Source organism: Asterias amurensis, chromosome 4 (assembly GCF_032118995.1).
Source record: "Asterias amurensis chromosome 4, ASM3211899v1".
In the NCBI taxonomy this organism is placed as follows: Eukaryota; Metazoa; Echinodermata; class Asteroidea; order Forcipulatida; family Asteriidae; genus Asterias; species Asterias amurensis.
The window spans coordinates 17,910,313-17,935,992 of record NC_092651.1 but is presented as its reverse complement, the minus strand read 5'-3'; the positions used below and the strand labels follow the sequence as shown (position 1 = coordinate 17,935,992).

Sequence of the window (25,680 nt, the reverse complement as noted above, 5' to 3'; positions counted from 1 at the left end):
TTGAAAAGCGTTTGTAACCGTTTTTTATAAAATGCATATGGGTAGAAAGATGTTGTAAAAGTAGAATACAATGATCCACACAAACATGCCTCGAAATTGCGTGGTTTTCCTTTTACCTTGTCGACTAACACGTCGGCCATTTATGGGGGTCAAAATTTTGACTCCCATAAATGGCCGACCATGTTAGTTCGCACAGTAGAAGGAAAACCACGCAATTTCGAGGCAAACTTGTGTGGATCATTGTATTCTACTTTTAAAACATCTTTCCAACCATATGCATTTTATAAAAAACGGTTACAAACGCTTTTGTTTTGACCAACTCGTCCGATCCAAGGCAACGTGTTCCTTTAAGTCTTGTTCCTCTATTCGACTTAGAAGACACGGGTCTCATGAAACCATCTCCAGCAGGTGATATCCGTCAACAAATTTGCAATTTGTCAGGAGATATTGATACCAGTGGGGTTTCTGATTGCTTTAAATGATTAGATTTGGATCCGAATTTAGTGGTCACCACAGAGCCTCCATTGCCATGTGTTCTAGCAGACCCCATAACCCTCACGTCTGGTCTTGTTCCAGATCTTCTATCTTGATGGGACCACATAGGATATTGCAAATTGATGATACTGTGTGTTAGGTTTAAAGGCAGTGGACACTATTGGTAATTACTCAAAATAATTATCAGCATAAAACCTTACTTGGTAATGAGTAATAGGGAGAGGTTTGTAGTATAAAACATTGTGAGAAACGGCTCCCTCTGAAGTGACGTAGTTTTCGAGAAAGAAGTAATTTTCCACGAATTTGATTTCGGCACCTCAAGTTTAGAATTTGAGGTCTCGAAATCAAGCATCTGAAAGCACACAACTTCGTGTGACAAGGTTGTTTTTGTATTTCATTCATTTCTCGCAACGTCGACGACCAATTGAGCTCAAATTTTCACATGTTTGTTATTTTATGCATATGTTCAGATACACCAAGTGAGAAGACTGGTCTTTGACAATTACCAATAGTGTCCACTGTCTTTAAGTGCTGAAGTCCCCCACACACAAAATTGCCCAAATAGGCAAAAACCTTATTGGAAGGTATCACATTATTGCTCGGTTTGTTAGAGATCTTTCAAATGTGAAAAAGGAATTCAAACGTATATGCAATGTGTGTTAGAGATCTTTCAAATGTGAAAAAGGAATTCAAACGTATATGCAATGTGTGCACAAATTAAACATTCTCACATAAACGATCACAGCATGAACCGGTTCTTTTCAGAACCACCCCAAATACAACAAGAAAGAGATATTCACATGGTGTGACCGCAAACCTCTCTAGTTATAGTTCCACCATGCAAAGTTTCAAATTCCTCCCTGTAAATTGACCATGTTAGGCTAGAAAGAGTTGTTTCTAAAAATTGCAGGGACATTGTATTACAATACAGAACTTATTTATCTTCAAATCTTCTGTATAGGTACTATTTGGCCACCAAGCAAGCCTGTCACAGATTACACAGCGATTATACAAACAATCTCCATTACAAAACCTGTTTGCCTTTAGATATTTTGTCCTGTAAAGGGCTCTTCATACGACCAGACACTCCAACAGATTTTTATTGCCAATGCTATAATGCTCCACAAAACCAACAATAAATCGACCAAATTGCATTCGTGGAAAAAGTTGAGTTTCCTGTGGGTTTTATGGGGTTATGGTGGGGCTAGCTTTTTATGGACACCCCAGGGACATAAACACCCAGGTCGACAGTTTACTAACTCTTCGATTATAATTAGGCTATTGTGTATACTACAAATAATAGAAAGCCTACACATATAGGTTTGGGTTGTAGTCAGGAAAAAAAGAAAACAAATTATGGAGATTATATGTGAGTATGCGGTGATATAGGCCCTAGTATGAGACTTGCATTTAACAGTTTATATGAGAAATAAAGTTGGGCTTCAGTTTGCAAAAATTGAACAATTTAGGAGTTGTATAGATTAATGGTCCGCATTAGGAACTCTGTGCCGTTCAGAGAGCTGAAAGCTTGAGCTATATCTTTTTCGGCTGACACTTTCAGATTACGAATTCTTTCAAAATGTTTTTCTTTTATATAGATGGATAGAATTAGATAAGATGATATTAGATTAGTACTTCGTTGTCCCTAAAACCAAACGGACTTCACGATGAGGTAACTTGGGCAATACAAACGATAAAATTGATTTTGTAAAGTATAAATAAATTGCAAATTAAGATTAATGATACATTTCAGATTTTTAATTTTGATATTTTTTATATATTTGACTTGTGAAAAAGTAAGCATGATTTATCAGAAAGTGCGAAGGTGCTGTTCATTAAAGGTCCATTGGAATATGTATTTACATCGGGGTTACCAAAATCTGGACTCTCGCTCAGCCAGGACTCTCGCTCCTGAACGATAGGTACACGCGTCCATAAAACATAAAGGAAATTTATAGCCTAACTTGATGTCGATATTCAGGTCTTAGGTCTGGAAAAAAAACAGCTGCAATTTTATACACTTTAAAACAAATTATTGCTAATTTGAGAAGGAAAAACAAATTCCTGTTAAATTCTCTCCATCACTATTAGTATTAGATTTAGGCGAACATTACAGCGCAATTAAATTGGTTAAGTAAATTTGGCGATATAGATTGGCTGGCTCGTAGCTTTATAATCTTTTAGACAACAATGCCATATGAAAGGAAATCTGTAATTGCTTTGTTGATAGCCTATAGAGCTGTTTGGTTTGTAGCTCTCTGGTTGAACTGGTGCAACTCCATTATAGGCATTAAAATAACCTCCTAAAGAAATGACATTATTTATAATAACTTGTAAATTGATTACTTTCCACATGGGCGCGGGATGCAGCTGGCGGGATGGGCACTCTTCGGTTAAGGGGGACAAAGTATCAAATTTCCAATTCCATGCCAGGTCTCGTTTGCTTTCTCTGTCCATTTTCCCCCCTCCTTGTTGTGCCCGAATCTCCCCCACTGTTTGCCTGAATATGGTTGTTCATTCCATCTAAAACATGTCCTTTAACACAAGCTCCTGCCAGATTTCAAGATATCCATTAGGAGTGATCGAGCTTAAGTGGCAAGAAGTGACCCTTCAAAATGAAACCTCCAACTAATAAACCGATTCTGAAACTCTAAAAGCTCCGGCGTCGGGGTCCTTGGGAGAAACCATGGCGGTATTTTCATCGTGTAATTTGAAACACAGTGGAATATTTAACGTGGTATCAATAATGGGCGAGGTCTCAAGATTGCAGTTGATGAGTCGTAATGAAAATGCCCTTCTCTTTCCAGGTTCGTTTGGATTATGTCCCCGAGCAACGGGTAGTAATGTTTGCAAAAATGGTCGAGGTAGAAAACTTAAAGGTAAGATTACCACTTTCATTTCCATTGAGTATCATTGACTTTAACTATAATAGATGTGCACCAGCTGTTTCAAACGTTATTATATATTGTCCTGTTGAAAACCAGGGAGGTTGAAACGTCATCAGCGGTGTATCCATTCCAAAAATGTAAATAAATAAGAGCGACATGAATATAATAAAGAAGCGAACACTTAAAAAACCCTCAAGTATTCAAATAATAATGAACAGTGTCCGTGGAAATTCCCTCAATAGAGAAAACAATAGGGGACTATTTTGAAAGTTCCATCACGCAGCTGAAAGCTGAAAATTAAAACCATATAGCGACCAAGTTCACGAAAGAGCATGCAAGTACCAATTTGCGAATAACGCAAGGACGAATAAATATGTTAGTGAAGAGATATCTATTTGTTGCAAGTGTGCAAAGCACAGTGCCTTATCGTTTCCACACGCGAACCAGTTCAGAGAAAATCAACGCACCGAACCCTTTAATGTCACATCATTTCAGCCACGAGAACATAACGAAATTGCATGAAGAAAAAAAAGAAGAGTGAAAACATTTAGAGGACTCAATAAATCCAGACAAAAGCCATTGCTCAGAGGTGTTAACCTTCCAATTAAACCCGCTCGATTTAAAATTGAGCAATAAAAGTCTCACACGCCCACAGGCAGTATTGATTTATTCGGCTGGATATCCGACTGGTCAAAAACCCAGCACACAATCTGAAAGCTAGGAATGGCCAATGAGGTATTAGGCCCTTAAGATTCACTGCGGTAAGGCCCTTAAGATCCGTGGGTTCGGGCAAGGACTGTCTCAAGTGTGTTAGGGTGAAATATTATGAGTGCTGACTTTTGACATTTATAAGCGAAATCCACTGGTATTATTGGCAAGGACCCCAAGGACAGACAGACGCCATAATGCCCAAAAAATGATTGTGCAGATATTAGGCCTATGTTTATTTTGCGTGACTTTTCCCTAATCCTCGTTTTTTGAAAATTTCGGTATCAGTTTTGTTTAATGCAAAAACTCTCCAACTTCAAATAAAGAGGCTCACCAGGTGGCTTTATATATGATTGTTCAGTAGATGTTTGGGCAAGGGTGAGAGTCGCTGCTGACCAAAAAGTCTGAAAATAAGATCAACACTTTAGGAGGTAGGGCCTATTTAAAATGATGGCATTTCCACCTTTTGGTAACCCCCGGTGATTAGATTCACAAAGGTTTAAGGAACACTATACAGTGTCTTCAGCACTAGAGAAGTAGATCAAGGGACAAGATGTATTAGTATGTTTTTCTTTACCAGGATGACCTTAAAAGTCTGAATTCAGATACAAGTCTGAAATTTCTCAGTCCCTGTTCGGGTCATAATAACATCCAATTGATCAGCGCAAAAGAAATATCATTATTAAAAAATAATACTGAACGAAATTTTAATCGAAGCAATCGGGTTCTGTTCAGCCTTGGTAAAAAAAAAGTCCGCCAACAAAAAAATACAGTCAGCAGCAAAATGTTAAACCTGGAGATGCTTCTCATCGCTGACATTATCAGCAGGTTGTCAGTCAGAAGGACATATATAGACCAGACACTTTGTTTCAACCATGCTATAATGTAAATATACAGTAAACCCGGACACATTTTTTCGAGATCAGAAGTCGTAAGATGGAGCGTAAATATTTGGAAGATCGAGGGAATGGGGGCTCTAAACACATGCTTTATGTTTACATGCTTCACAGAAGATTTAAACATTTTAGTTGCATGATGATTCGATTTAACCGGTAAACCACCGGAATAAAAGAGACATAAACAAGATTATGCCGTATACCTTTCTCCAAGTGTTTAATATATGGAAACTATACTTTGATGATGTATACATGTATGTACACAGTAAATTGGCGATGGTGTACAGCCATCTTGTGTGTTCTTCACTTAAAACCAATGTAACTAAACTAAGGTTAGGAAGACATTTCATAGTCGGGCTCCCTCTTACAAATTGTAAATTAAAACTGTCTGTGTCATTGTGTATTCAGGGAATCTGACAAGTACAACAGCAGTGTGTATAAAGGTTTATTACAATTACATCGAGCGTCAACAATTGTAAATATATTCACCACTTGGTGCTGTACTTCAGAATGAGGAAACGCTTCAAGATTCATTAATAATTGTCCAAAGTGCCTGCCCGTGTTTACGTATTAGTTGAGTTTCCAGTGTAACTGTCAAAAGTACATCTCGATAGTGGCAGTTGAACCAAACAGGTGGTGTTATTAATACAAACACACAATGTCCGTTAATTAAATTTATATCCCCGTTACATGCATTACTTGGATTACTTGAGGCACAGGTGTGTTTGGTTCTAATTTTAAATAAAGAAAAGACACTTGTCTTCTTACATCACACTTCATCCTCTCATCGATTACTTTAATTGATCCTGAAAGAGCAGCGCAATTCCATTGTGTTGAACCTGCGGTAGTTTATTCTATTATTATTGACATCTCTTGCATGCTGATGATAGGTGGTAAACATAGGCCCAGTTTGTATTTTTAGTTAATCGTATGTTGTAGCAACAGAGGCAATCTTTAAAGGATGATATTAGCACAAACACAATCATACCAATAGTCAGTGTGCGATGTAGTTTTCATCTAACATATTATTATGCTCTACTCTACCTAACTTTCTTCATGTTTGTAATAAGTAAATTAACAACAAAGTTTAACTCTCCCCAGTGATTGCTTTTGGGATAGCAGTAGCCGCTATGGTGGAAATAAGGCTCTGGCCCGCCAAGGTTCTTATGTTATGTTATAGGTCGTGATAGCAGACAAATGGGAACAGAATTACATGATTACTGTTAACCACGTTTACGACATACTAAAATGCCTACATATCGTTTTCATGCTGCTTGACCAAATGTGATAGATATCTTGCATACAACATGACAGTGGCAGTTCTATTTTGAAATTTCACGAGAGGAACCAGACTGCCCTTTCATTCCAGCCTCGGTTTGGTTACATTGGACAAATAAGAGAAAAGCAAGAAGGTCATTGGTGAAATTTGTTGTGACTTTCCCAAGTTTGATTTTGTATTTTCAATTGTCCTGGGATACTTGCACGTACCGTGACCGATTTCCACTTGATCTAGAAAACTCAGTGAACTCTTTCAATTGTCAGCTAATTTGTTTATTATTCTGTGTTCCACCTTTGGCTTTGCGTGTTGAGTGTACCGTACCACACACAGGATTGTTGTCGACTCCACGACTTGGGAGAAAAAGAGATAAACAAATGCCTTTTTCAGAGTTTGATGGGCAGGTAGTTTTCGTGTTATGGCAGTAGGTCGATCATACAAGCATGCACCAAATTGAAAAATGGCACATGATTTTTAGGTGTCAGAATTTGTAACATAAACGCCCCTTTCTAAGTTACTTTCAATTAGTTACGATCATAATGGCCTAAGAGTTCTAGTCGTTTTGCTCAGACTTATGGTTATGTAATTATCATCGGATTTTCACACCTTATTAAATATCATTGATCTTCGTTTTAGGCAGTAGGCTTTCCTTTCAACCGGACGAAATTTAACTTACACTACGAAATTAGAAAACATAAAGAGCGCTTTCTTGGAAATTGGAAAACATGTTTCTAAAAGAGCTTTGTTATTGTCTTGGTATTGTTGAGACTTACCAATGAGCAAGAATGCATCCAATTGAATCGAAATCATCTACGTCGGTGTGACCGGATTTCCAAGCGGTGGCAGCGCCTGAAGGAGGAACGAACCGACGGGACACACCGTACATGACTCGCTGAAGCTTGCCGCAGGATACCGGTACCACACGGCGGGCATCGTCACTCGTACGGCGGAAGCTCGTTCATGACTATAATCGTGGGTTTTACGCAGGAAAGTTTATTTTCGAATCTTGGATAATTCAAACCTCGTACCATCAAGCAGTTCTATCATCTCGTCTCTGATGTTGTCCTGGTTTATGGTCGAGTTGGTCTTTGTGATAGCAGCTTCCCAAGAAAAAAAAATCACACCAGATGACCTGATTTTAAGGGTGAATCTTAATTCCTTCGTACATAGAAGTCTCTATTGGCATTTCTGATAACAGGTTTGAACTAAAAATACGGCAAAGACACGCGTCCGTAATCAATCACAGATATCAGCTGCGGTGAAATTCTGGACGAGCTGCAGTAACACTCGAAGCGGCCGAATAAGGCATCACGTAATATTACATCCCGTGTGCATATTATCTGGAGGATTATGAGTGGAAATAATATTTATGGATAGCAGTGACGTCGGATGCAGGTGGGTCTATAGCATACACACACCCAGGTATGCATTCACAAGCTGGCAGCATTCTCTGTCATGACGAATCCTCTTGCATGCAATATCTGACAGTTTGATTGGAGAGTAAGGCACGTGTGTACACTGAAAAGTCAATCTGGGATGCTTGAACTCCGAGGTTGTGCTGTACACGGCCTGGTTCAACACCGTGCAGTGTTCAGATTCCGAACTCGGCGTATGATAGCATTGAACTTTGATGTACTGTGGCCTGGAATTACCAAGGTCAACTCGGAACCTTGACCATTCACACTGATTGAGTTTGAATATATTCCACGTGGGTGTAGAGATTGGAGATGATGCCATAGGCTCCAACGGTATTGACATTTAACTTGATGATATTTGCAAATCTTCTTGCTAAATTTATGATGATCGCAAGGTGTGTTTTATAACATCACACAGAAGCTGTCCCGTGTCGCAAGGTAAATACTGTTAAAGAAACTGTCGTGCGTGACTGATTTAAAGGCATTCAGTGTGCCTTTCAGTCTGTCACAGGGAAAACTTACAAAAGAGCTTCTTTTATTGTGAATTTCCAAAGGTCGATGAACAGTGGAGACCGGTAGTCTGAGCGGGGAGCCGGGCGGTGTTTCCACACACAGCCACGGCGGCTGGAAAGTCACAATTCTCATGTGGCAAGCTTAAAAAAAAAAGGGACGCTCAACATGAACTTTCAACGATTCGTTATTTGGCTTTAACAGTGAACGTAAATTATTCAGTAATAATATCCGGGAAAGTGGCTTGTTTATTACGCGTAACTATCTTGACCCAATTACCACAATCCAGTTGACCTGCTGACAAAAGCCGATGGTAATGGTGTTTATACAATGTCCAGCGCTGCTCCTTACGAATAATTGTCCAAAGAATGTTCTCATGAAGGCTTAAAGGCATTTGCCCGTTGTCCCAACTGTAATTTTGTAGACCAGTTGATGATCAAGAATCGCATACTTTTGCTACAATATGCTATCCATGAACGGCAATTGGCCACTGTCTATGAGTGACGAAGTTTGGGTGATGTCGTGTGGAAAACGGGAGGCACCGCACATATCTTGTAACGGCAACGTCACAGTTGTATTGTCTTCAACACTTAGTAGTTTTTCAAGTTCTGTTTATGATTAGCACTTAATTGTCCGATCTGCACTATATCAACAGTCAAACACCCTGGGCTTAACTTCCCAACCATGGAGCAAGTGCCATCTGCCGAATTATCAACGTAAACGTAAACACAAAGTACTGTACTTGCCCTGTGACATCACTGCCATCCTTACCATTATGTGCATACATCTTAAATTCCCAATTAAAACATGATTAAGGTAATTGGTACATCATTAGATAACCGTCAAGTGATGTGGTTGTAGATATTGAAGCTGTCAGTCATTTTCATATCAGGCAAACACATCGAGTGATAAAAGACTACAATCCGAAGGGCACATAACGCTTGATCACTTTTCAATTTTGTTTGGTTTGGAGTTCACGTGTGAAGTACCATAAAGCACAACACGTTACTTTCGACATACCTTCTATGATAACACTTAACGAACACACCTTAACGACCAGGCACATCGATAGATAAACACTTGATTGAATACCATACAAATATACAGAAAAAACATAATAATTGCCAACCATGAGTGAGAGCATTGCTCTATGGTGAGAGAACAGAAAACCGGGTCTCTTGTGGGGACCGGGTGTATGACGTAGGGCCTGTGCCAAAACCTTTGATCGCAAAGGCCGAAGGGAACTGAAAGTGCCGCCTTTCAATAGGCAAATCAATTGTCGACTCTTTTTCTGTTATCATCAACTCATCTGGAAAAATGAAGTATGTTTTTTATGTAGCCGTACCTAAAGTATATGCATGAACATGGTTACCCTACCAGCCCCCAGCGGAACAAGTGCTAATCCGTTTGTACCAACTCGTCCTTTTGACATGCTATTCAGGGTCTCTATAAAGCCGATTACATGCCGCTAAGTATAAGCAAAAGGCGAAAGATGTCACACTTAATCCTCTACGTACACTCGCCTTGGCTGATAAAGGGGGATTAAGGGATGAGGAGGGAAGAGAAAAAACATGTTTTCCCTTGAGAAGGATCATCCCCACGTTTGCAGATGACACACCCGGTGATCGTCACGCTTTACCCCATGCTTGAAGTGATGCGATCGATGAAAACAAACAGATCGGAGGGGGTTGGTAAATTATTGAGTGGTTTTACGTACGGTACTTGGATATCAAGGAGGATGACAACCCATGGTAAGACAGTGTTGTCTCTGAGGGTACGAGCCCTCCTCCCTAAACACTCAATTCCTTCTATTGATTTTTGCTCTCTCGAACTTCCGGGAATCATAAGGACGAGTTGGTCCTTTTTTATGTCAAGGTGTTTGAATTACACTGTATTCCATGTGACTTTTCATAGCTTTTGCTATGAAGCATTTTGCATTGGATAACAAGTGGATGACAATATTGTCTCTGATGGGGGTACGAGTCTTCCTCCTTAAATGCTCAAATTATTCCTTTTGATTTTTGTCTCGAACTTCAGGGGCTCATAAGGACGAGTTGGTCCTAGCAAAGTGCTGCGTTTGAAATACATGTTTACACCGCGTGCCTTTTCATAGCTATGAACTAGGAAGCATCTTGACTGTGATGTCAACGAGATGACATCCAACACGCAGATTTGGCTTTGGGGTTACGAGCCCTTCTCCATAATTGATGCTCGAGTCTTTCTATTTATTTTTCCTCCGAATTTATGGGGCTAATAAGGACGAGATGATCCTATCAAGGTGCTGCTGGTGTTTAAAATACATTTTCCACCATGAACTATGTAGCATTTTGACCAGATGTCATCTGGTGTCCCATCAGGGTCGTCGGATCATCGGTGATTCTGTCCCCCATATGGACAATTTACGTGGCTGAAGGAGGATGTTCCAAAAGAGGGCGCAATCAGCAATAGTTTGTACCACATACATGAAGAACTTCATGTCTTTGGCTTGTACATGTTCGCCATATGGGGGGAGGGCAGATTCTCTGTGGAGGGGGGGGGGGGGGGCTACTTCACAGAATCTCCTGACACACCGGTAATTAACGTGTTTTTTTTTCCTGGGGATCCCGAGGGTATATGATTTCTTTCTTGAACTGGTGATGAATTTGTCCTCGATCAGGAGGCCATTCTTACAAATATTTTGTGTAGAAGATGATGTCGACAATAGTAATGAGGGTTATAGTTTTATTGTTTTGATTAGAATGATTGACTATTATCGCATTTGACAAATGCTATTACAGCTTTCCGGAAGTGTATACGTAAACCCATGTCATAAATGTCAACCCATTTTGCCCTGTGATAAAGTCTTATAAGTTGGGTCTTGTTCACATGAATGACCGCATACAACTTTTTGGCACAAAACAGGTCACTCAAAACCTTTCACCTTTGAGCAGGCTTCACTAAAACGACAGTTTTTAAGTTATCGACACACAAATGAATAATGCATTAGAATAAAAATCTGAAAGTAACTAAAAAATAAACATTTCAAGAACGTAATCATTCAAATACAAGTCTAGCATGAACATCATGACGTCACGATCTCGTGAATTACGCTAGACTTGATGACTACTCCTAAAGTCAGTGTCTATACTTGAATTACGCCAGAAAGTGGCCTCCTGCCTGCGCCAATCCTCGTCCATGATTCACCTTCCACCTTCATTAATTTCACATGGAGATAACGCAGTCAAATCCTACATACATAACATGATTAGATGCAAGTACAGGTGCACAGTGCACACAACAAACAGACGACCAAAATATTTATGTTTTTATTTGTCCGAGGTGATGTTTGTCAGTTGCACCTATCTCCTCCAGAATCAAAACACAGACATGGATAATGAAATCATTGTATACAATGAAATCACTGGTTCTGAAAAGCAAGTACAGTGTCTTAGGGGACCAGTCTATTCCAAGTCAGAACAAAATAGTACCAACTCAGACAGTAGAGGGCGCTGTCCACTCTTCTGTCATAATTGTGGGTAAGCAAGTCATTGGAAAAAGTCACTGGGTCAAGAAAGAACATTTTGCAAATCAACATGAATTCTTAACATTATCATTAGCCTTGAGGAGATGACGTTGATGTGAAATCTTGATGGCTTTTAAAGGCACTGGACACTATTGGTAATTACTCAAAATATTTGTTAGCATACAAACTTACTTGGCATTAACGAGCAATGGAGAGCTGTTGGTAGTAAAACACATCATAGAGTATCTGTCCTTACTCTATGAACACAATGTGAGATTTGGCTCCCTCTGAAACTACATAGTTTTTGAGAAAGAGGTAATTTCTCACTCATTTAATAAAAGACCTCAGCTGAAGCCGTTTATTGTATGCATCTGAAAGCACATGGGATGTTCTTCCTTTCATTATTCTCTTGCAACTTCTATGACCAGTTGAGCCCAAATTTTCACAGGTTTGTTATTTTAAGCATAATATGTTTGGACACAACAAGTGAAAATACCGGTCTTTGACAATTACCAGACGTGTCAAGTGCCTTAATTGTTAGTGAGAAGTCATTGCATTTACCTCGTTAACTTGATTTCCGTGTAAATGCTCTCCCGTCTTGGGCGACGTGTGTATCTGTGGTGAGACGAGTATTCATCGCTCGAGACACTCTCAGTGGTCGAGTTGGACTTTTGTCTGAGGTAGTTGCACACTAACTGCCTCTTCACGTAAGACGTTCTCCTGAGAGGGTAAAAAAAAAGTTTTGTTTTTAATCAGAGAGAGTTGATGATTAGATAATTGATGTCTTTCTCTTCATTTTCTTCTGTGAAACAGGTTAGATTTCTCTCTCACAGGGAAAAACCTACTTGTTCTGTTTACCATACCACTCTTGCAAAGAGCCATATGGCGGACAACTATCTGTAGAGTGAAAGTAAGGTACTTTCAAGTTAATTTTGATTGAAGTTCGTTCCAATTTCACTTAAAAAGAGTGACAGAGATTGACTTTCACTCTGAAAAGAGCGAAATTTACACCACTCGGACACGAAAGAGAGGTCAAATTTCACTCTTTTCAATGAGATACCAGCCTCTAAAGGATCCAATAATGGGGATTGTGTTTCACAGAACATCTTCTTGTATTTTATGGAGGTTGGAGTGTCTGTTTTTTGTTAACTTTTGGTAAAAATGTCAGCTGGCTCCGTGAATTTATCTTATTTAATGACAGTTTTCCAAAGTAATGTCTCGTCTGCCAGGAAATGCTAGGATGTACAATGTCACACTCTTTGTCTGCCGTTGGGGTTGTTTGCTTGCATTGATTACGGCGTTTTGTTGTCTTTTGTTGTTTTGTTTTCACACCTTTTCATTTTGTGAGAAAAGATGGATCGGGATGGTGAAAACGACCGTACGTGACAAACACCATGTCTACATGGTGATAACCCCGACATCATACAGTCTATAATAAATCCATTCTTGCTGTCAGGTGTGGATTGCAAGAATTCTTTAACCGTCCAACGACAATGGATGATTAATGTTTAGGATGACGGTTCATAATTTCTATAAAAGCTCCTTCCTCGACTATATCTGGGGCAGGGTGGAAAGGTAATACATCAGAATCGAATGCCTGGCGGTTAGCGAACTTAAAAACTGCCGGGTATTTTTGAAGCAATAGGTTTTGGAAAGGTTTAAAACCAAGCAGCGAGTGCCGCGGTCCGCACATGCTGACATTACTATTTCCATTGTCTTAACCGCATCGTATCCAGACTTAAAAGCTTAAAACCATGGTGACATTAATGTATCACAAAACATATTAAAACAACATTTTAAAAACAAACCGTGATATTTACATACAAAACAAAGCTCGTGATTTTAAAGGCCTTTGATACTATTGGTAATTACTCAAAATATAGTAATTTGTTATAGTAAAAACGTACTCAGTAACAAACATTGTGAGAAACGGCTCCCTCTGAAGAGCTTGCTTTTGAGAAAGAGGTAATTTCCCACCCAAACAAAGACACTTCAGGCCTGAAGCCTTTAATTGAAAACACACCAAGTTTTGCAACAAGTGTGTTTTTCTTTCAATATTATCTCGCAACTTCGACTACCAATTGAGCTCAAGTTTTCACATGTTTGTTATTTTATGCATATGTTACTCATTGTACTCATTACTCATCACTAATTACTCATTGTTTCCAGTGCCTTTAATGGGAGGGAGGGAGTGGGTAAATCACCACAGCCAAACTATAGGCAACTCCTCTCCTCTGCATTTGATCAAAGCTCATTGTAACCCCTGAACAACAATACTGAGCTGTATAAACGTCGCCAAAGGGCATAAGTGCTGAAAGTATTTGTCCCCGGTAAGTTTGCAGGGTAAAATAGTATTTGGCTTTCGGGTGTATTTATTGGTATGTCGTGGTCTTTGTTGCAATGAAATAAACCCCATTTTTTCAACACAGACTGTGATAAATGAGGGGGAAGAGTAACCTTTTTCCTATTATTGGATTGTCATTTTGAAAACGCATACGTGCAACCCAGACGGCTTTTGATAAATAGATTCTATACTTTTTTGAATAAGCATGTTTGAAAAACATTTTTTTTTTACAATGGCAACTTAAGGCCTTATTCAAATATTAACTGTGAACTTGTTGTACATCAGCTGATCGCAATCAATATGTGTCATATGTATTACGTGTCATTTTTGGTTGAAGAATGGAAAGCAAAGGTGTTTAACCTGTATTGTATTTAGAGCGAATTCCACGATAGTACAGAGGGCACAAACATAGTCACGTAAGAACTTTTCAAAGAGTGAAGAACTACATTTTTTCGCGGGGCACATCGGGGTGCCCCATTTATTTAGGGGGTCATTCCAACCGATGAAAGCGTATCCGTTTGAGTTTTCTTTAAAAAGCAATCTTTTTCAGCGTTCTCGCATGACATTTACTTTTTTCTTCTTCAAGAAACTGTACTGTGTAAGTATCTGTGACATAGAGGTAAATTCAACATATTAATATCTGTGTAATGTGAATAGCAAGATAGGTTCACAACATTTATATTTCTATATCGATAAAAGTGCTTATTTTGTTTCAGGTAATTTTTATCTCATAGCCCATAAATTTTGTCAATTTGTTGTAAAAAAGGCCAAAATGAACTTCCCATCGTGGATAATAAAGTGAATTGAAATTGAAATAAATATTTTTAATGACCACCACAATCAAGTGAGTGGGATCGTCCGTAAATAAATGACCAGTTCACGCATTTCCACAGATATCACTGACATTTTTAATTTTTTTTTATATTTTAATTTTTTAATGCAAGTCGCCTGACACACAAGGCCGGAGGCCACTTCAAGGTGTGGGCTGCAATTATTGTTTTTCAAGGCCATTGCCACCCACTCCTAGGGCTGAAACAGGGTTACCCATTTCACAGTCCATACGGATGTAGGCTTGGGTATCTTCAATTCGAAGCCTCGCCGTTAGACCGGGATCCGAACCCACACCCCGTTGATCAAACATCAGTGCTTGAACCCGGTTAACCGCTCGGCCATGAGACATGTTGTGGCCACGTTGAACCCTACCTATAAAGTAGGCTAGGTGTCAAACAAAGAGTAAACCACTAAAAAAACAAGTTCCGAAAAGTCAACTGCGAGGTAGTAATTATTACTAATATAATGCATTACAATTTCTCCTTGGGTTACCGCAAGCCAATACACTGATACATCATTGTACAATAAAAACTATGGCACCGCTAGTTTTGATGTACACTGTTTGACGAATATTACCTTCGCATGAAACAAATCTGCATTTAAAGTCCTCAAAGGAACAGTAAGTACCTTTGGTTGTTGGAACCATTCGATAGTTTTTAGTCCTGTATAAATTTAGATGTATCACAACTAGCCGAAAGTTTAATCGCGTTTTTCGCTATGATATCGCTTAAAATCCGGAGCGATTTGTCCACGCATGCAGGAGGAACAACCCCCTAATTGTAAAAGGACTACACGATCTAAAAAGCATTTCTCAGATTCAAATTTTGGGGCGTAAAAACTGTTATATTTTTTACAAAACTACCCTTTACTTCGACGTGAATCGTTTCTCAAAATGCCTTAGGCCGATATCGAAAACTGCTGTAGGCTTATAAAAGGCTACCAAAGGTTTTTATTGTTATTAATTTTAAAGACAGTTTACACTATTGGTAATTGTCGAAGACCAGTCTCCTCACTTGGTGTATCTCAACATATGCATAAAATAACAAACCTGTGAAAATTTTTGCTCGATCGGTCGTCGGAGTTGCGAGATAACTATGAAAGAAAAAAACACCCTTGTCACACGAAGTTGTGTGCTTTCTGATGCTTGATTTCGAGACCTCAAGTTCTAAACTTGAGGTCTCGAAATCAAATTCGTGGAAAATTACTCCTTTCTCCAAAACTACGTCACTTCAGAAGGGAGCTGCTACTTACAATGTTTTATACTATCAACCTATCCCCATTACTTGTTACCAAGTATGGTTTTATGCCAAAAATTATTTTGAGTAAATACCAATAGTGTCCACTGCCTTTAAGAATGGTTACAAACTTTCCCAAAGTTGCACGTTAGTGCACGAGAGAAATATCGACTCTCAAAACAGTTTTATATAGTTGGACATGACACAAACACATTCATAGAAAAGTACGCGATTATTTAAAAAGAAGATGTTTAAAGGCACTGGACACTATTGGTAATTACTCAAAATAATTTTTAGCGTAAAACCTTACTTGGTAACGAGTAACGGAGAGCTGTTGATAGTATAACACATTGTGAGAAACAGCTCCCTGTTAAGTAGCATTTTATTTTTATTTTATAGAAAGAAGTGATTTCTCACTTAAACATTTGAATTTGATTTCGAGACCTCGGAATTTGATTTTGAGGTCTCGAAATCAAGCAGCTGAAAGCACACATGTTGTGCAACAAGGGCGTTATTTCTTCGATTGTTCTCTCGCAACTTCGACGACCAATTGAGCTCAAATTTTCACAGGTTTGTTATTTTGTGCTCATGTTGAGATGAGAAGACTGGTCTTTGACAATTACCAAAGGTGTCCAGTGTCTGTAACACCTATAGATGTATGTACACCCTAAAAACTTCCGGGTCACATTTAGCCCGGATTCACAATGGGTCCGGTCTCAATTCTAGGTCAATATACAACCCTGCCAAAATGGCTGAAACTGAAGCAGGATTGTAACTAAAATATATTAAAGAACCCAAATGCTGGGACTATCTGCTTGGTGTTTCATCAGACCTCGAAAATGATTGCAATGAAAGTGTACTTTATGTAAAGGTTGTTCAAAGTATGTCAAGCTTTTAGAATTTTGTGTAAACATCTGCCATAAGGTATCAATGTCTTTTGAAATGCACCTGGAAATGTTGGGTAAAAGCATGTCGACAACTGCATAGAAATTCATTCTTTCTATGGTTAAAATGTTGCTTCAGACAATGGAAACTACACCCAAGTGCTTTACAATGCCATAAATCTAATGGTCCATGACGACTGTCATCAATGTCAGACACATGCGTTTTTCAAGTTTTTATAGGTTGAACATTTCTACAGGATCAATAAATCATTCGATCTCAATCATCACTGTCAATTTTTTCGATCGTATACTGGAGGAAAAATCCATCAGGACAAATAAACAAAGTTTACGATAACATACTTTTACTGGACCTTTTAACCAGTAGACTACAAAACGAACGCAATGATGAATCACAAAATAATGTCAAAATAGTCTTACAAAAGCAAAATGGCGTGCGGAAAAGAAGGATGGCCATTCTCTTATATAGTACAAATGAATTACCTTTATGCTTTTAATTTAGTTACAAATTTACCAGTATTGCATTGACTTCATGACTTAATCTAAATAATGAATATTCTCGCTTGTTCATTTTTAAAAAGCAAAATTGCGTTGTGATGGTCATATCATAATCAAAAGTCTATTTTTAAAGGTGAAAAGGGTTATGCCGTCAAAATGTTTGAATATAATTTGATTTATGCAGCATTTTGGGCCCTGCACTTCTCAATGGCATTTCCGAATGAGGGTTTGTTGTTAAACATCGCAGGAAATACTAAAGTTTAGAAGTCAAGGCTTCACAACAGTGAGGAGTAATAGTCGGCATATCGGCTCATCCATTGTTAACCCACTGAAGGCTTTATACGCATTATTAATTTTTGGATGAAAAGAATGACCTTCAGTGTTGACAGATTGATCTGTTATCCTGGGTCATCATCGGGCCTTTGAAGTAGGCGAGGTGGTAAAGGTGGAAATTTAGTTGAAAGTTAGTTTTGGCGATGGGTTCTCAAAAGGGAAAGAAGTCGATAGAAACTTGGTTTACAAGCTACAAACTTGTGTATACCGTGGAACTTGTTTTTACAACTTTCCACAGATGATGCAACTGCTTAAAGTTGATGCAACTGCAAAACAAATTAGACAGTGCAACGATATATTCAATTAGGAGCGGTAAGTTTGTGAATGGTTGCTCAAACAGGTTGTACAATATAACAACTTCTTCTTATACATAATGTACCTTCGGTTTGCGGTAACTGCATACCCAACAGTACGGCGTGGATTATTTTTTTAAGAACTATCTGTCAGGGGAGGTAGGCAATCGGCTGGGACCACTACTTTCGCTTATGATGACGGCAGACGGGAAACTTTGTTAGTCCATTGCCGCAGAGTGAGTTGTTATTGGTCTCAATGCTTCGATCAGTCTGCTCCAGTCGTAGTTAGCGCCCACGACATGGTCATATTGTAGGCTAATGGGAACATTGAGACCAATTAAGAACTCACTCCGCGGCAGAGAATACAATAACGTGAAGTTCCTTCCACCCACTAAGCAAAATTAGTAGTCCCAGCCGATTTCATACTTCCCCAGGTAGTACTTAATAAGCAGGTCGTAAAAGCAGTAGTAATAAGCAGTAATGAATAAAAGAAAAACATGATCTTCTTAGCAAATTAGATACACGCGTGGTGTTACCGCAAATTATCAAAAACCATAACTTATACTAAAATTAAATGTCCATGCAACTTTGTTTGGTGTTTTTAACTTGTTTGACAGATGAATCTCGAAACTGACAAGGGAAAACACTTGAAGCTTTGCGATAACTACAAATAAAGGCTTGCAGTAACACCATATGTGAATATTATCTCCTTTTGAGTAGTTGTTTCTGAAAAGAACTGGTGGGTATACGACTCGACGTTCGATCAGTATGCTCTGACCGTCTTCGAGATAGGTACCTGCCGCTTTGAGATAGTGTATACGTTACCTCTAAGCTGTTCATCATTCATAGAACCATGGAGGTAGAACTTATATAGACTCTGCCTTCAGGCATCTTCAGGTATCCTGAGCTGCTCGAGCAAAATTGTTGGACAACTTCTTGTAAAGAAAAAAACTCACCTGTAAAGTTCATTCCGCTCCAGATTTCCCTCATTACTCTCTTCGGAACACATACTCAGATTCCTCATTCTGGTAGAGTTTGTTACTTGAGTGGAATATTAAACCATATAGAGCAAGACCTGTCACAATCCCTGCTAAAAAAAAAACCACATGTAGCAGCCTTCGCCTTGGGACGCTTGACCGAGCTCTCTGTGTATTGACCGCTCTGCTCACCGGCCCATGGGCTGATGATCCCCCTTTTGTCATGGTGCGCGATGATGCGTAGTTTGGTGCCGTCAACAAATCAAAATAACTCCCTTGTCTGAACCGTTCCAATGGTGTGGTGTCTTTTGTGTATGTGTTTGTATACAGGCGTGGGCTAAATGATTGAGTGAGCTGGGAGAAACTCCTCTCAACATTTCTTTTTACCTGATGTTAATTTGACGGTGGATGATGTGATCGAATCTGACACGCGGAGACGTAATAATAATAATCCATCCCTGTTGGAATTCAAGATTGTTTTCAGCACCCTCAACCGGATGGTCCCTACCTTGTGATCAACCTGACTTTGTACTTCCCCCTTTTTATGCCTGTGAATTCGACCCATAAGTCGGTGATGTTAATACGAATTGACAATCGATTAAAGAAAAGTCCGTGCCATCAAATACTGATCTCGGTTCCCACGACTAATAAAAAACCACAACTTTATTTCCCTTTTTCAAATATTTCAAATGTTTGACCGTGGTGGTTGTGTTAAAAAAATCATGTAAATGAACCAACGGTATATAGCGTGACAGTGCAGTGAAAAATTACTTCACACAAACTGTGTAAAAAAAACCCAGTTTGCTGCATGTTAAAAGCCGCTAATTTATCAGTGATACTTATCTTTAACCTCCAGACACCCCAACAATACAAAAAGCATCAGTCACAAACATAACAACAAAACCCCAAAACCAAACAAATAAAGAGACAAACACACAACACCCTCACCAAACAATCAGCCAAACAAACACCCAACACCAAAAACAGACAGAAACAAACGAACAAATAAACAATCAGTCCGTTTCCCTAGATAAAGATAATTTCACCTTGTACATGCTTAAGTATTTTGTGGCAGGCATAATATTTATACTACATTGGACGTATGGGAAGTTTTACATTTTGTTAAAAAAAAAAAAAAGAACGAAGATATTTAAAAGTAAGTCTTTAGAAGTGCCACTGTTCATGCCAAAAGTTGACAATTAGTCGTATACAGTCAGTTTTCACAAAAATAATGTACATAGGAAGATTGTTTGCTTTCGTCATTTGTGCTATGTACATTTTGCGCCTGCATAAAGCCCGGGCTCTGTGTTTTTGGGGGTAAAAACAGGTGATCACGGGTTATCTTGTCTAACGTTAGAACTCTCATTAAAAAAAAAATTGTGTGATGTTGTCTGTCAACAGGTGATTGCGTTCGGATAGTTTCGCCCTTTGCCGCCCTCTGTCGCCCGGTGCAAGCCTCGGAGCATCTCAGCAAGACTCGGAAACTCCGGAAGTGAAATATGAAACAGGTTAGTCCTTGCAAATCACCTGAACGCAGTTCAGTTTGGTAGTACACAACGTGCGTTTGGTGGAATTTTGCACCTGTTGAAGTCCATTTTTACCGAAGGCTGGTGCATCAGAAGTACGATTATTGTTCGTGGAGGTGTTCTGTTGTATTACTATTACATAACAAACATATTATTTGGAATGGGTACCGTATATTAATTGAGTGGATATGATTAATAATATGAGTGCGGAGTTTATTCTGGTCCCCAGCATAAATGTGGCTATTTTGTGTTGACCAGGGAGATCAGAATACTGGAGAATACTGTGTGTGGGACTTTAGATGGTAGCATAATACGCACATTTCGCAGTATTTTATTTAGCCCGTCACCAAACATAAACAAGCCCCCACTTCTTGTCACTGGAAATATTGGTGAATTAGATACCCATTTTATCCAGCAGTATGACAAACATCATCAAGTCATCCCCGTGTTGAGCAAGCTCATAAACAAACAAAACAATGGATAAGATTTCAAACTTGCACCGTAGATTGTGTTGAAACAAAGTCTAAACTAATTTCTTCTGAACTCCTCCCGCGAGCCGGTTGGTGCTGCTATAACATCAAAGCGCCCTCTTTGTTTGATTAGCGAGCGGGCAAGAAGCAAACACGACGGCTGTTTTTATTTCAAGTCTAATAGACGCAGGTTCTATCATCCTTGGTTGTGTAATAATTTGGAGAAAACCTGCTCGTCACAAAGAACCATGTCAAATCCGTTATCGTTGCTTTTCTGTTGCCCTGTAAAATGTATTGGTACACTGTTTAAATTTCCCCGCAGATGCAAAGAGGTAACCTTAAAAAAGGCCCTATTAAAAAAGAAATCATTGCCTTTTATTTCAAGATTGGAGTTTCAGACGATGCAGATTGCAATGATATACACTGCATCACACAAAGAATCAGTACTGCCATGTTTTTGGTTTCTCAGCTGTGTTCTTCTTTCTTTCTATTGTTGGCAAACTGCAGTTTAATGCCCCCTGCTGACGGTAACAAAACCCCATGGGATTCATTTCGTATATTTGTTATATCCAATTTAAAGTCATATAATATTAGTCCGCCGTGCTTAAACCCCAGACCTTGTCAACCAACTTGTATGTTTACTATACAACACTTTACAATCACTCGGAACCAGACCTCTCTAATTGCTCTCTAATTCGGTGCCTATAGGTCTGCGTCACGAAAGCGCGCCACCTGGCGATATTAGTATTTTGTAAAACACTGCGCAAACCCTTTTAGTTAAAAAAAATACAATATAGTATTAGTACGTTAGTATTTCAAAAAAAAACGTTTCATGAAATATACCGCTTCATAGTTCTGTTGAGTTGACCTTAATCTACAATCTGGATTTGATCCATAGTCGTTTGTTCAAATCAATACCTAGGCCTACTTGATAAAGGCAACGGGTGCAATATTCTCTATGCCCAAGGTCATTGCATTGGTGCCACTAATTTTTCAACAGGACAACCCCCAAAAGAGGTTTTGCATACGTTACAACGTTAACTATAGCCCCTTTCACACGAGAACAGTATATCAAGGGTCCCTTACTTAAATGAAGCAGGGCTGTAAAATTGTGAAATAATAACAGTCCTTGTGAAAAGAACACAGTTTTTGTGTAGTTTCCAAGGTCCTTGTATTTTTTTTCCAATGGGGTCATCATTGACCACAATTGAGTGCATTATTTGATGCAAAAATTAACAGTATTAATTAACTTGTTATCGTGTTTTTCTTCATTTTGGGCCTTTCTCTTGATCTCAGAAATTAAAGGCCTTCATAAGTAAAATAAAATAAAATATTGATGTTTTTCTTGGCAGTTTAGTAATCCGAGACCTTTTATTGAAGGGGATGTCACATTAATAAGTAGACAATGTTCGCTGCGTTGAGTCACATGAAAAAAAAAAAAACTATATTGGCCTTCGTCATCCTTGGGCGAAATGTCATGTGTCATGCAAGATTTGACATCAAATCAACATCGGGTTCTGCAATCACCGAGTATGTATATATGCACTGTCGTTAGAGGAAAGAAATAACATAGATGAAACGGGATTTTGAAAACTAATATTAATGGTGATTTGCCCGGTAGGTCGTCGCACACGGCAATGTAATTATTGCTGTGGCGCCCTGGAAATGCTTTAAACTTCATCATTCTCTAGTCAAGTATCTGCCTTTAATGATTGGTTTGAGCTGCATTCGCTGTCTTAAAGGCACTTAAAGTCATGTTTAATCTTTGTGTCCTCATGATGCTGTCTTTTCTGATTGTGAGTACTGAATTAAATTGGATGAAGCGGGGGTACTCCTCTTAAAATGGGGTGTTAACTGACACACACTTTGTTGGATATCATAAACCCAAGAGATAACCAATAACACTGATGTTGTTGTCTTAGCAGAAATAAGTGTTTTTTATATTTTGTTTCTATCTATATGTGACAACACCCATGGTGCAATTTGGACACCCCAGTTTTTGCAGTGTAAGGGTGTTTGATTAGCATGAAGCTGGTGTATAGGTTTTGGTGCTTTACACAACATGAACCCCATTATATACTGATATGGTATATACTTTGCAGTCAGTCCACGTGTTCAAACCATAACATAAATGCCATGTCTTTCTGATTCCAAAGGAAGTTCTTGGAATAATAATCCAATCATGTTCTGGTGAACATCTTTAAAACATCCCCTGATTATGGAAACCTTTCCCCTATATGTTAATTTTAATTCCTAATATCTCTCCCTGATTGTTGGCAAAATCACCCTGACTGCAAGATGCAAATGTTGGCTGAGTCTGCATTTGATTTCGTACTTATTTATCCTATAAGAACGTACTCAACTACAAGTCGTTTGTAGTAGGCTGCTTGACTCCTCAAGTGTTATAACTCAATACCCGAACTTGTTCTCGAGTGTATCTTATACAGACGATACAGACGGTAATGACCTATTGTATGTAAAACACAAATTGTGCTTACAACATAAAAAAAAAAAACATATGGTTAATGGCATGATTGTAACCTGATGGGGCAAATTTCATAGAGCTGTTTAAACAGAAAATACTTTAAAAGGAAAAAAAAGAAACAAAGGGGTTATTCAATACGGTCTATACAGGCTTGAAATCTATTTATTATAAGAAACCATTGTAACGCCACTATTTTATTTTGACGAAGTCATTAATAAATCTACAGGCGACGCGTCGACTTTAGATTTATTAAATTCGCGACGTCTTGCGAATAATTTTCAATGGAAAGAGTCAGGTTGCGTCCGCAGTCTGCCATCTAAAGGCATTCAAAATGAGAATTAATGTAAACTGTCTCTCCTTTTCATCTTAAAACGAATTAGTTGTGTACACATTTCCCGGGTTAGTCTTGCCAGGTTCAGAGATGAGAATGTAGGAAAGGAAATGTTAGGCGAGATTAACAATCCACCATTATTTGCTAATAGAAACACCAAGAGCGCAGACGTGCGTAAAAAAAAAAAATCAAATACTTCAAATTCCAAGCAGATTATACGTTTCCATGTGATGCATATACCCATGGAAATGTTTACTCTACTGTGAACAAAAGTGCTATAACCAACCATCCGAAAGAGTAAATTATTGCATTTGGCAACAGCTTCACAATGCCGTCTACTGCATGATCTTATTAATATTGCATATAAAAGAGCGTCAACAATATTGATTTTGATTCTGTCGCCAAACAGTCTTATGGTTTTTGAAGGGACTATCATAATCACGTTTCCAAGCCGCGTATACCTAGTTAACGGTAAAAGAGTGGAAATCGTTGACAACGAAATTGATAAGTTTCACCCTGTAAACATTCTGATTCTTATATTCATGTATAGTTTGTTTTAGTCTAGTTTTGTTTGTTTCCTTCATTAAACAAACATCAGAACACATTGTGGTGCAAAAGGGAAACCCCATGCTAGTACACTAATTGGGGACCCTTGATCACAATGATATTAGAATAAAAACAAATATACAGATATTAGAATAAAAACAAATATACAGAGACATCAGCAAACATGGAAAAACAACAGTAGAGACATGGAACTATCGGTACCACAGAGACAGAAAAAATAATTACTTTTAAAATATACATACAACAAATGTAAATTTTACAGACAATTTGAAATACAATATCTCCTGGAGAGATATTTGTTGGCTTAAATCATACCAGAATAACAGGACGTCTTTACATGATTGCAGTAAAAAAAAAGAACAGTGAAAAACTTGTGTTCAAAATACCAGACAACAAGTAAACTGTCCGTTGTTTTCACAGCGATACCACCATATTTATGATGACATTCGTGTTGTGCAGTGCCGTGTTTATTGAAAGCTAGAGGATGTGAATGAACTCATCCTTCCCAAACCATAGATGGATCTTCCCTTCAAATACTCGTGGTTTGTTTTCACTCATAAAAAGTCTCATTCCCCATGGTCTGGCAATTGCTCACTCTAGTGTATCTTAAGATTCTTATCCTGAGGCTCACCTGGAACTAAACATAGCCTAATACAAATTTTTATACTAATATCAATATTTCTCCATCGATGCAGAAGTTGTTTGCGAAAGGCTGGAACGCTCGAAAAACATAAACAAGTTAAACTGAATTATCATATAAAAATTAGTAAGTAACTCTTTTTTAATCGAGAAAAAAGCGTACAAATTACAAAAGTTATTATAAGACATGACTTGATTAGCTGCCGATCTTGATTTGTTAACATACTTATTAACATAACAGCATATATCTATAACCGACAAGTTGTTTTTTCAAAGTGCTGATTTTATCACATGAACAGGAATGAATATTTTTTTTCCAGGAGTAAATAATTTATTTGATTTGATTTGATTTATTGTTTTATTCCAAAAGGAACATACCCAATTACCAAGGCGAAGGGTAACACAAACATTGTATATGTACAATATTCAGCCTTAACATTATACATCATAATATAGAAAGGTTATCCGACTTCACTGAATATGGATTTATTTATACGTTTAGATTAGGAGAGTGTTGTGTATGACGGTTTGTTAGACACGATAAGTGCATGGTTTGTCC

General features: G+C 38.4%; 2 protein-coding genes across 3 annotated transcripts in view; one reads left to right on the top strand and one right to left on the bottom strand.

Annotated features, from left to right (window-relative positions):
- LOC139936691 (protein inturned-like) overlaps positions 1-19,205 on the bottom strand; it is a 45,147-nt gene extending 25,942 nt beyond the window's left edge. Inside the window, exons 1-2 of one of the 2 annotated variants that reach the window (XM_071931562.1) lie at positions 19,083-19,205; positions 12,252-12,410 (exon numbers count right to left, since the gene is read on the bottom strand). In XM_071931562.1, the coding sequence (XP_071787663.1) occupies positions 12,252-12,410; positions 19,083-19,150 (227 nt within the window). In that variant the 5' untranslated portion in view covers positions 19,151-19,205. Of the gene's footprint in view, positions 1-7,036; positions 7,883-12,251; positions 12,411-19,082 lie in introns of those variants that run through there. The other variant, XM_071931563.1, reaches the window with a different exon arrangement.
- LOC139936693 (monocarboxylate transporter 2-like) overlaps positions 3,303-25,680 on the top strand; it is a 130,665-nt gene continuing 108,287 nt past the window's right edge. Inside the window, exons 1-2 of the mRNA XM_071931565.1 lie at positions 3,303-3,374; positions 20,505-20,611. The gene's annotated coding sequence lies outside the window, so the exon portion shown is untranslated. The remainder of the gene's footprint in view (positions 3,375-20,504; positions 20,612-25,680) is intronic.